Raw genomic sequence first — 11,596 nt, 5'->3', positions numbered from 1 at the left:
TATCTGAAGCAAGCCAAGAATTTGACCTGCTTGAACAATGCAACAATCGCCGGAAGGAAGCTATTAACGAAGAGGCATTGATTTCCGATCAGGGGCCATCGAAGAGGAATGAACTCCGATTACAAAAATCTCCACAACAAGATAAAACCACATCGGGACAAGGAGACTAGGCACTTATATAAAATATCCTTTTACCAGTTAATTCACAGAATATAAAAGATCATCCTCAAACATTTATTATAATGAGTAATAAGTTAATACATAAACAATGATGGAAGACTCCCAGCACACAAGTTTGGTGAAGTGGCGCCTTTGCTTATTTCGAAGACTTGATCAATCAACAATCTTCTTGTATTTCTACTTATTTAAGCTCATTTTACCAATAACTATCATTCATAAAAATATATATATCTTGACATAATAAATCTATAATTCTGGGTGTTCTTGTGGATCGAAAACACTGTTATGGGCCTTATGGCAAGTGGGGTTGCAAGGGTAAGGGCAATCTATCTTTTGGAAGGGCCTCCGGTCATAAAACCAATCTCCAACTGCCTTTGCAATTGTCTGCAGAATATTTTCATGTAAAAATGGGATTAGTTTCTGCAGAGCGACAAGGGAAAAACAGAGAAACAAAGTAAGAAGATTAAGAAAAATGTTAACATAAATAATGACCAAAAAAAAAAAAGAACGGATGGAGAAGAGAAAGGTGCATCTTACTGTTCTACCCAGCAATGGAGAATCAGTCCCTAACCATTTCTCCTGTGTTTCGGTTTGGCAGTGGGCATAGCAAGAGTCTATGAATAATCCTCTAGATGAAGAGGTGCCTAGACCATTCAATGCACTTAAGAATTGCAGCCTGAAATCTGAAAATAAACATAAAAATAACAAGTAAAATTTTTGGAACCCAGTTCTTATCATCAATGCTGCACCTTATGATGTAGAAATTCTATTATAGTTTGCTCCCTGAAAGCTTTTGTATAAATGGCAGAAAGGGCCAGCTAGAAAGAGGCAATTCTTTTTGCTGATAATTTGATCCAATTCTCAGATGATGACTAAAATCTTTATACTTACCAAAAGGAAAAAAATAAAATTTAATTAAAAACTAAATTCCTGAAGGGTTTAGAGAGTGTTTCACAAGACCCTATAAACTATAAAATGTGATTAAGACGAGATACTGTTCTTAAAGGATTCTGTCTTGCCTCTTTGAAGAATTGTTTAAGGATATTTTTAAAAAAGAAAAAGAAAATCTGGTATTCAATGGACTCGAGAAATGCAGCCTGAAATCTGAAAATGAACATCAAGAGAATAAGTAAAAGTTTCCGGAAGCTGGTTTGTTTTGTCAATGCTGTACCTTACCATGTAGAAATGTTATTCCTATAAGCTTAAACCCAATTCGGCCATTTTTCTTGCATTTAATTTGACCAGATTCTCAGATGATGACTAAATTCTTTACACTAAAAAGAAAAAAGAAAAAGAAAGATATAGTATTCCTGAAGGACTGTATGCTTGCCTCCTTGAAGAATTGTTTAAGGATATAAAAGAGGCTACTGGTATTCACCTTGCACGGTTTGGATTTGACTGGGCGAGCAGTTGTTTATATCAATTTTGCAGCTATGCCAGTGGCCATGGGGATCAGCAACACCTGGTGCCAAAATATTTGCTATCTGGAAGAAAATAATGAATTCAGGTATTAGAACAATGAAAAGTGAATTACTCTAAATAAATACTAAAAAAACTAAAAACTTCATTTATAAAATGTGTTACTATTTATCATCAGTATTTAAGGTGACAGATAATGCTAAGAACACAATCAAATCAGACAACTGAAGGTAGGCAACCCATCTTCAAAGCTTAGATAATCCTGTTTTTAAATATTGGGGGATGAGAAATGAACTGGTCTCAATGTACATAATTCAATAACAAGTGAGACGCTAAGTGTAGAAGATGTTCATACTTCCTATAACAAGCTAATCTGGCAGGTTTTCTAATTCTCAGTTCACTCCTTAATATCATGTGTATCAATTAGTACCAGAGGAAGAAGGGCATATGCAACACATGAAATCAGAAAGATTAGAATGAGGTTACCTGCCATGAATCATAGGCTGAATTTACGAAAAAAATCGGTGTTTGGATTTGCTGTGCAACGTATTGGGGAAAGAAACACTACAATATAGTTGAAAAGTATTGGTGACATTGAAGAGGAAATGGTGATATATGAAACTAATACCAAAATAGACGCACTTACCAGCCCCGGTCTCAATTTTGAAGTGCAAGATAGAGGCAAATTCTTTGCTGAATTCTACAGAGAGAGATTTACATTAAGAATCAGGTATTGCCTTTTGAATTGGACAAAAGCTTGAAAAACAAAAAGGAGCTCTCCTTTTGTTGAAAGAGAGACACAAGGAAAGAATAGGTAACATTTTCTTGATAGACATATAAAAAAGAGAAACACTTGAATAAGTGAGCAACTGTAACACGATTTTTTTTTTTTTTTTTATACTGTAGGAAATAGTAGAAAGAACTGTAAGGTAAATTGCCTATTCAAAGCAGTATACAAAGCTAAAATCATAAAATTGCAACATAGAAGATATAGAGAGGGAGAGAAAGAGCATCAATACATGTGTTGCAACCACTTCACTATAGAATGCTTCAATGTGTTGTGCTCCAGAAATATCCCTCCTGTTATGCAATGTTTCAGAGTCAAATTACATGAATGTGTAAAGATAGAAGGTAAAGAATATGGGCTTACGTGTTAATAAAGTAACCAGCATCTGCCAGGCATTTAACCTTAGTACAAGTAGGAACGAGAGCTCGGAAGCTATCACAGTGCAAAATAGAAGTCAATCCACCTGCTGAACAACCAGAGAGAACAGCCTGTAGGCAAAAGTCCTAACAAGTTATAGGAACGAGTAGCAGAGGATTAAAGTTGACAAATGATTATAGGATATACATTTTCAGCATTTCTCATTCCTTTTGATAATAGATCCTTAATGACAGCAAGCCAAACCCTTGCTCCTCTGAAGTGAAGATTAGTAGCCTGATCAAAACAATAAACAAAACTTACAGTGGAACCCGGTTCTGCTGCAAAACTAAAACTTCAAATTCTCTCAGAATTTCAAATAACTTACTGGATTGACTGCTTCCACATCGCCTGTAAATGATGCCCCATCACAGTACCTAACCTTGATTCTGTTCCAGTTGTAAAAGTCTGGATATTAAAACAGATTCTATTAATATCGTTGAAAGGCACAGCTCAGGAGCATGGGGGTGATACAAGCTGGAAAAATATAACTCGATCAATAACTATTAAGTCATACCAGGATTAAACTTTTGATATGGACTCAAAAGGCCAGAGAAAGCAATGTCCTTGGCCATTAGCTTAGATGAACCCAAACGAGTTTTCTTGCGAGCAAGGCAAGTGGTGACATTGTTGCACCATGCACCTCCCTATGAACCAGAGCAAAAGACCGGATGATTACAGAAGAAATATACAGATAATAGACAGATACTAGATAATTAAAAATGTTTCCATTTTTTTATAACTAACCAAAACTATTAAAGCCTTTGAGAACTAGATTTGAAAGAAAATTGTAACATTCAAGTGTCATAATATTTTATCAAAATTCAATACTGAGCTTTCTCTACTCCTTTTATTTATAATAAGAACAGAAGAATTGGAATTATTTTACAATTTGGCATTAGAAAAGTTGCTTCAGTATCAGCAATTTTCCTGTGTTCTTCTTTCTTTTGGCAATCTGTCCAAGCATTATGCCATTTGTTCATTAATTAGTAAAGAAATTGTTAAATAGGGTGTGACAAAAGGACAAACCTCAATATGAACCAACCAATTATTAATTCCTGCACCAAATCCCTTATCCCAGTGGTAAGCTGGCGGACTTCCATCCAAACAAACTGCAGAATAGGTCAAATATCAGAACACAATCAAACGAATATTTGAAAGAGTTTATTCTTTATGGGAAGAACTGAAATCTGAAAGGAAGAAGATGAAAGGCTCAATTTTTAATCATTTTTTTTTTCTGGAAAAAGTATTCTCACCAGCTCCTTTTGCTACTGCATTCTGGACATAAGTAATTCCTATGCTAACGCCTTCTGTTTTGAGCAAATTGAGCAATAGCAGTGCACATAATAGAAGATTTATCGATTGGATTAATCTTGCACTGGCCATTCTGCACGTATAAAATTTTAGTGAAACAAAAGACAAAAAATAATGAACAAAATTTAGATAAAACAGAGGAAAAACAGATCAAAAGACAAAAGATATTGAAGAAAATTGATAAACAAGTAGCTTCTATTGTGGATCCTCAAAAGACATCAATGTGTAACGTTAGCATTTACCACAAAGGTGTAAATGTTAGCTTCTATAGTAGTTTCTTGTATTTTAAATTCAAATTTTCCTTCTAAATGCTAGTTATATCATAGTGTGCCGTCAAAATATTACCCTGCAAAGTTGGGATAGATGAATTTGGGATGAAGGACAGAAACTCTCCCAGATCAATGAGCAGAGAATATTTTTTTCACCTTTTTCCACTTATATCAATCGATTTTTCCAAGAAAAAAAAATCTAATAAACAAGTTTTATGTACAAAAAGGAAAGCAGAAGATAGAATGCAAGCCATTGTTATCTCTAATGAAATAATAGATTAAATTGGCACTCATGCAATTCAACTGCTCATAATTTGTCCCTGCCTAATATTTGCAATCAGTGATGTATCATATTTCATGATTATAATTCAGAAATCAATCACTTCAATTAGCTAAAGCAACTTGATGAGTTTCTCTTACAAAAAGAAAAAACTCCAAATGCATCTTAACAACAGAAAAAGATTCCAAATTTATGAACCAAAACGAACAAAAACATAGTATTTATTATGAGAATCACAACCAGTACCCGAAATAGAAAACGGGGGGAAATCTTAACCAGCTTGTTTTGAAAGAATGTGAGAGAAACCCAGTTCAGTGCATTGCTCACTAGAGCTCCCAAAAGAATGCAAAACCCAATTCTAACGATTGTAGAGACTGAAACCAATGAAGGGAAATAATGGGTAGTGGCTTCTACAAGGAGGAAGTGCTTTATCTATATATATATATATACACACACTCGAAAGCGCTCAAACTATTTACAGTGAAAGAGCTGGAGCAGAGAGACAAAGGGCCTACACAAATTGGCTTCGCACGAATCACCCAAAAAAAATCAGTTTATTTACGTGGCCATTGTATCGGGTTTGTGGTTAGACCCGACCCACATTGCATGCGATTGTAACGTGAGAGCCCACAACGAATCTTTTTCGCTTTACGCGTTCTCACATAAACAAGTGACAAGTATTTTGAGCTACTTTAGGATGAATCTGCTCAAATTATTCTTTTAAATTTAAGGGAATTCAGACAGATAATTGTAAGCTACCACTTATAAGATTTATATGACCAGATAAATAATTAAAAAGTCTAATTTTTATTGAAAAATGTTAGAACTCCTTCTAGTGTCTTTCTAGAGTCATTCTATACTGACATGGCACCCTGTTTTTAATATATATATATAAAAAAAAAAAAAAACTACAACTTGATTTCTCTCTCATGTTTTTAATAAAAAAATAGGGTGTCATGTCATCATAGAAGGACACTAGAATGAGCTCTAGCATTACTCATTTTTATTTGGTCGATTGAGTTTTATAAGTAGTCTTTCACAATCACATGCCTGAATTCTCTCAAATTCGGACAAATAATTTAAGAAGATCCTAATCCAAAATTGAGACTTGTTAAATGGGTATGCTCTTCAAATTATTGTTCAAAATTTTAGAATATTAGTTAAATGATTAAAATATTAAATTTCTGTTAACTTAAAATTTTGGGATAATTAATAATCTAACATAGTATTAAAACAAATATTACATGCAAGTTAAAAAATTTTGTTTATGTCGTTTACCTCTTATTTTAATTAAATATTTTGCCTAAACAATTAGGTCAAAAGCAATTCAATTGATAGGTTTTGCATGAGGCTTCCCCCGTTACCCCAAAAAAAAAAAATTGTGAAATAAGATTATTTTATAGTAAGGATTTAAAGTTGATGCATCTAATGTTGTACATGATTTCACATTATTTAAATTTTTAAAAGACGTGTCAACATTGATTTCATATAGACCGTTAGATGCACCAATTTCACTAAATGAAATGAAGATGATCCTATTTCAAAAAAAGATACCCACCATGTTTTTATTTTGGCAAATTTTTTAACAAGTGAAGTGAGGAGGGAAAAAATGGTAATAAATCCAAATTTCAGCTTGGTTTGCTGGCGTGCTAAGATGAATATTTGTGAAACTTTATGAATAAATTTCTTGAATAAGGGGACTAAACAAATAGTAGAAAATAATGTACAGGTTTAATTGGTAGATTCACTCTTTCCACATTACTAAATATTATATTTATATAATATATACATATAATTTAAATAATATATAATTAACACAAAACTTAATTAAATTCAATAATATTTTCTAGTTAAGATGATTAAGATTAATGATCAAATTCAGCTAAAACGTTGGGAAAGAAAAACTAGCTTCCAATCTTCATTGACGAATTTACATTCACTAAACTACTTGCTTGTTTGGGTGTGCGATTTTTTAAAATATTATAAATATTGAGAGAATTTGTTTTTAAAATTCTGTTTAAATGGTTTAGAAAACTTAAAACAAAATTAGAAAAAGTTAGATAAAATCTGAATAAAATTTGATATTTAAAAAACAGTTTTTAAAAAATTACAATTTATCCAAACATGCCAATAACATATTTTTGCTAAACTTATGATTGTTTTAAGATGTTCTTATAATTCTTTTGTCGGAAAATTAGTTTATTTTCGTGCGAACTCGAGCTAAAAGTGGAGCCAACTCACATGCACACGTTTCAAAGGAAGTTAGGAAATCCCTCCTCTCCCTCGTAATGTTATGATAGGAATTTAAATTTAATACAAAACTAATGGAAGGGTTTGATCTGTTTAATTAAATGAAGAGAGTTATAATTGGCCTATATAATTTTATACTCATGTCTCGATCCAATCAGAACTCGACACGCTACCGGCAATTAAATTGGTCGAATTAAGTTAAAATTTGACCGACAAAATTAACGAGTTAAAGTTGGATCTGACATATTTAATTAAATTGATTGAATTAAAATTGACTTATATAATTATATATTCATATCTATATATTAATTAATACATTCAAACTCGACCTACATGCAAATGAAATTTACTATGATAGCATTTCTCCATTGGTCACTGCGTCACTGCTGCATGGGGAGTGTTTTGCCCATGATTTGTCCGGTGCCTGCCTGAGCTTGAATACGTGGCAGATGGCGACTCGTCCAAAGTGAGATGGAGAATAACATGAGTTACCTTTCAGGTAGATCCGACCCGTCTGAATGAATAAAATTAGAAAAAATTACATTACTGGACTCAGAAGTTAGCCTAAATTACAAATCGCTTTTTAGAATCAAATTTCGTTAAAAATTTTGACAGATTCTGTTAAGCGTCACGTCATCGCCAATAAAATGGCGACATGTGTCAATCTTAATAAAAAAAATTAAAAAAATTAAAAATATAAATAAATAATACTTAAAAAAATTATTTTGTTAAAAAAAATAAATAAATAAAAAAGGGTCGGCTGCCCAACTGGCAGCCACCCCTTTTCTCTCTTCAAAAATCTTTTTTATTAAAAATAAAAATAATAATTTTTTAAGTATTATTTATTTAAATTTTTATATATTTTTTATTATGATCGACACGTGTCGTCATCTCATTGACGCTCACATGGCACTTAACAAAAGCTGTTAAAATTTTTAACGGTATTTTGATTTCAGTGAGCGATTTGTAAATTAAGCCAACCATATTGATGTCTGAATTAATTTTAATACCAAGATGGAGTGATTTATAATTTAGGTTAACAAAGAGACTAATAGTACAATTTTTCCATAAAATTATATGAACAATTTTGTCAATTTATAGGAAAAGTTTATAAATTGAGTGTAATTAATAATGTATGGAGGTGGAACTGCATGTGTAGACAATGTTTATGGATTGTTTTTGTAAGAGAATTTTGCATGATTTTTTTCTTATACAAAACAAGTTCTTAACCATCTCATAGATAATTAGTTTTATTATTATTATTATTATTATTTCTTTCTTTCTTTCTTTAACGTGTTAGAGTTAAAATTGGGGGCCCGGAGGTGCAATAATGGAATTTGAGGTTCTTTTAGCAAGTAAAAAAAAAAAAGAAAAAGAAATATTAACAACTAACATTGAGCATTGTTAAGACCATGTCATATTAATATTATTCAACAAAGAGAAATTTGAAAAATAGCTCAGTTTGTTAATGCTTTTTAGGTGTTTTTGTTTGAAAAAATATTTTCATGCAACATAAAGATGAAAGTAGTTTTGTATATTTTTATATTTTAAAAAAATTATATTTAAGTCATTTAAACTACCAGCCGTTTTGGAAGTAGTATTTCAAACTACCAACCCTTGGACTCTGACCCTCCAAACTACCAAAAAGTTTCAAAAAGACCCATTTTGTCGAAATATGCCTATAATTACCCTATCACGTGTCATTTTTCAATAAAAAAATAATTAAATTACAAAAACTAAAAAAAAAAAAACTGAAAAAAATATATAAGGGTGGCCGGCCAAATATGAAGATGATTTGAATATTTGAGGTTTTAGTTTTTTATATTTAAAAATTATACAAAATACATAGGATTATGGATTTTTTTTTTTTTTTTAATTTTTTCTCTTGGGTCATAAGTTTATGGATTTGATAATGAATAACAAATTATTCCATCTCTATGATTGCCTTGAGTCAACCTTCTCTAGTGACTGCCGACCCGGGAGGACCCCTCCACCATTTGTCATTTTCTCATTTATTTTTTCTTTTTTCTTCCTCCTCTTTTGTCTACAATGCAAACGCCAGACGTACCGTGCCTCCCTTTCTCCATGGGCCTGGCCCACCCCACCATCGTCACAAGCCTCCATTGCATCCATCCATCAGTACCCTCCGCTCCAACACGTGTAACTCACGCCCCACCACTCCTCCTTTCTTGTTCATGTGGTATATCCACGACTTCCTCTATCCTCCATTCTTTGATCTCCATAGGTGGTATCTGGTATCTGGTATCTACTTTTTTAACTATGAAAAACCCCATATTTGATTGCAATTGATATGCGCGCAGTGGCCATTAAGCCTACATCGTCGGGTACCTCTAACACTGGACATCGCGGTGGTGCTCCTATTCAACGGCTCAAGTCCAGCCACACTGCTAGTACCCCTCTTTGGCGTGGTTCTCAACTTTGCTTGGTGTTGCAACCGGTGCTATTTTATGCGGTATGTTTTTTTCTTACACTTTTTTATGTCGTATAAAAGATTTGAGAAAAAATTATATTTTCATTTAGTAAAAAAAAAAAACGTCTTTTCAAAAGTAAATAAAAAGTCTTTTGAATTTTTTTTTTTCATTGTTAACATGTCCTAAAAACAATATTAAACAGAAAAATAAAACATAAAATAAATTTCCAATCATAATAATGTATTCATATATATGATATGTTATGCAATTACAATAATCTAAATGATAAAAGTGTAATTTACTTAAAATTACAAGAATTAAAACCAATCTTGATTCTTGATATCAGAGTTTTTTTTTTGCGAGGGAACACCACTAAACCAATCAGAAGCCCACAAAGGAACCATGCATACCTATTTCTGAAAATCTAATTAATTATCAAACCTCAAAGTATCCATTCACGATTCCTATGAAATTCTATATATTCTTGACTACTTCTAAACCTTAAACTAAATAGGTTCTTCTGCCTATTTACTATTTACATTAGGATAAAAAAAATTTGTTCTGTCTATTCTGCAGGAGATGAAAAATGGTTCATAATAGTCAAATTTAACTATTATGAGCAATTTGCTTATTCTGCTGGAGATGCTTTAAATAGGCCAGCAGAAGAGCCTATTCACTATTCGAATTAAGATCCCCTCAAATTTTTTGCCCGAATTTGATAGAATTCAGGCAGGTAGTTGTGAGTGAGCATTTATGAAACCCACCTGACCAAATAAAAGTTGGGCTGCCCAACTGCTTATCCGGTCAGGTGAATCTCATAAATGCTTACTCACAACAACCTGCCCGAATTGTATCAAATTCGGGCAAAGAATTTGAGGGGATCCTGATCCTCACTATTCACATTACAAACTATTTTTTATTGTTTTCTCTCACTTCCTGTCATTCTCTCTCTCTCTCTCTCTCTCTCTCTCTTCTTTCACACTCTCTTCTACACAAAATAATATTTAAAGAAAATAAAGAGTAAAAAACATAATTTGCTGGAGAGAATATAAAAAATAAAAAAAAAAATAAAATAAAAAAAAAAAGGTAGCTAAAATAGAGAGTTGTACTTTTTAAATAATTACTTTGACTATTATTGTTGGAAATGCTCTAAAGTGCCATTACAATAACTTAATAAGCACACTACTTATTTGCGGATAGCGGATAATAATTACATTTAATGCAGATGCGGATAATAAAAATACGATAGAGATGTGGTGATCTAAAAGTGATATTTGCATTTTGTGGATGCGGGTGCGGATATTACAAATAGCCGCATTCACATGTACGCCCCTAGTTGAGAGTGCATGTAACATTTATTTATTTCTTTCTTTATTGTTTATTTTTTATTTACGAAGATTAAACCAAATGAGTAATGTTATTTATTAAACTATTATAAACTGTCATATAACTTGACGACGTGGCAGTAAAAATTCGCATTTACTTAATTTTTTTTACAAATGCAAATTTAATGACTAACTTTCACTACTATATTATTAAATTCTTTGATAAGTACCACCTGTGATGCTTTTGAAACTAAGATGGCGATTTAATTTAGGGCCTAACCACAACTACCTCTGCTATTTAACTTTAAAATTTCTTAAACCAAATAGAATATGAAAAGCCCCCTCACATGTTTTTTCCTCAGCTCATTGGGACACTTTTGGCTTCAACTATGTTATTATTTTATTTAATTAGTATTTGTGCTAGGGGCCTAGGGCAGAACAAAATTCAAATTAAACAATTACAACAGAGGAAATGCCAAAAAAGACCTAGTGCACAAAAAGAAGAAGAAATTAATTTCCTTCCAAAACAGGGAGGAAAGGATCCAAAGCAAAAGGTTAAATTGGGAATGCAGCTAGATAAAACCTAGTTACGGCCTAATTTGCCACATGATCGGCACAAAAGTTTGCACTTCGGTTAAAATGATTAGCCGACCAGCTAGTAGTTGATGGAATGACTAATAGAATCTGGAAGATAGTAGAAGAGATTTTCCAGTCTTGCGTTAGAGAAGGCTTCTGAAGAGATAACGCCATAATAAGAGAGTCACTTTCAAAAATGAATTGTGATAGACTTGAAGATAAGGCCAACTGACAGGGAAGAAAGGCTGATTTAGCTTTACCGTAGACAGAGGCACATGGTGGATTGATAATAGTAGAGCAACCAATAATAGTTCCAAAAGAATCCCTACAAACTGCTGTATGTGCTGAAA

The 11,596-nt window shown here is 32.4% G+C and overlaps 1 protein-coding gene across 1 annotated transcript; it reads right to left on the bottom strand.

Annotated features, from left to right (window-relative positions):
- Positions 1–235: 235 nt before the first annotated feature.
- On the bottom strand, positions 236–5,089 carry LOC133854969 (pectin acetylesterase 8-like). The gene is made up of 13 exons (XM_062291249.1): positions 4,910–5,089; positions 4,057–4,187; positions 3,830–3,912; positions 3,318–3,447; positions 3,129–3,208; positions 2,951–3,037; positions 2,750–2,874; positions 2,619–2,679; positions 2,246–2,299; positions 2,086–2,163; positions 1,559–1,664; positions 718–863; positions 236–564 (listed from the first exon to the last, which is right to left on the bottom strand). The coding sequence occupies exons 2-13, from the start codon at positions 4,184–4,186 to the stop codon at positions 427–429; spliced, it is 1,218 nt and encodes a 405-aa protein (XP_062147233.1). The 5' UTR covers position 4,187; positions 4,910–5,089; the 3' UTR covers positions 236–426.
- Positions 5,090–11,596: the final 6,507 nt, after the last annotated feature.

Source organism: Alnus glutinosa, chromosome 13 (assembly GCF_958979055.1).
Source record: "Alnus glutinosa chromosome 13, dhAlnGlut1.1, whole genome shotgun sequence".
NCBI lineage: Eukaryota > Viridiplantae > Streptophyta > Magnoliopsida > Fagales > Betulaceae > Alnus > Alnus glutinosa.
The sequence above is the reverse complement of the archived record's forward strand: the minus strand, read 5'-3'. Positions and strand labels throughout refer to the sequence as shown.

What these genes read in the sequence shown, in the direction of transcription:
- LOC133854969 (XM_062291249.1), bottom strand. Translation starts at nt 4,186, where the DNA reads ATGGCCAGTGCAAGATTAATCCAATCGATAAATCTTCTATTATGTGCA. An exon ending in TGCAGTAGCAAAAGGAGCTG is followed by an intron (nt 3,913 to 4,056) that starts GTGAGAATACTT and finishes CCTATTCTGCAG; the next exon opens with TTTGTTTGGATGGAAGTCCG. An exon ending in CTCCATTGCTGGGTAGAACA is followed by an intron (nt 565 to 717) that starts GTAAGATGCACC and finishes AATATTCTGCAG; the next exon opens with ACAATTGCAAAGGCAGTTGG.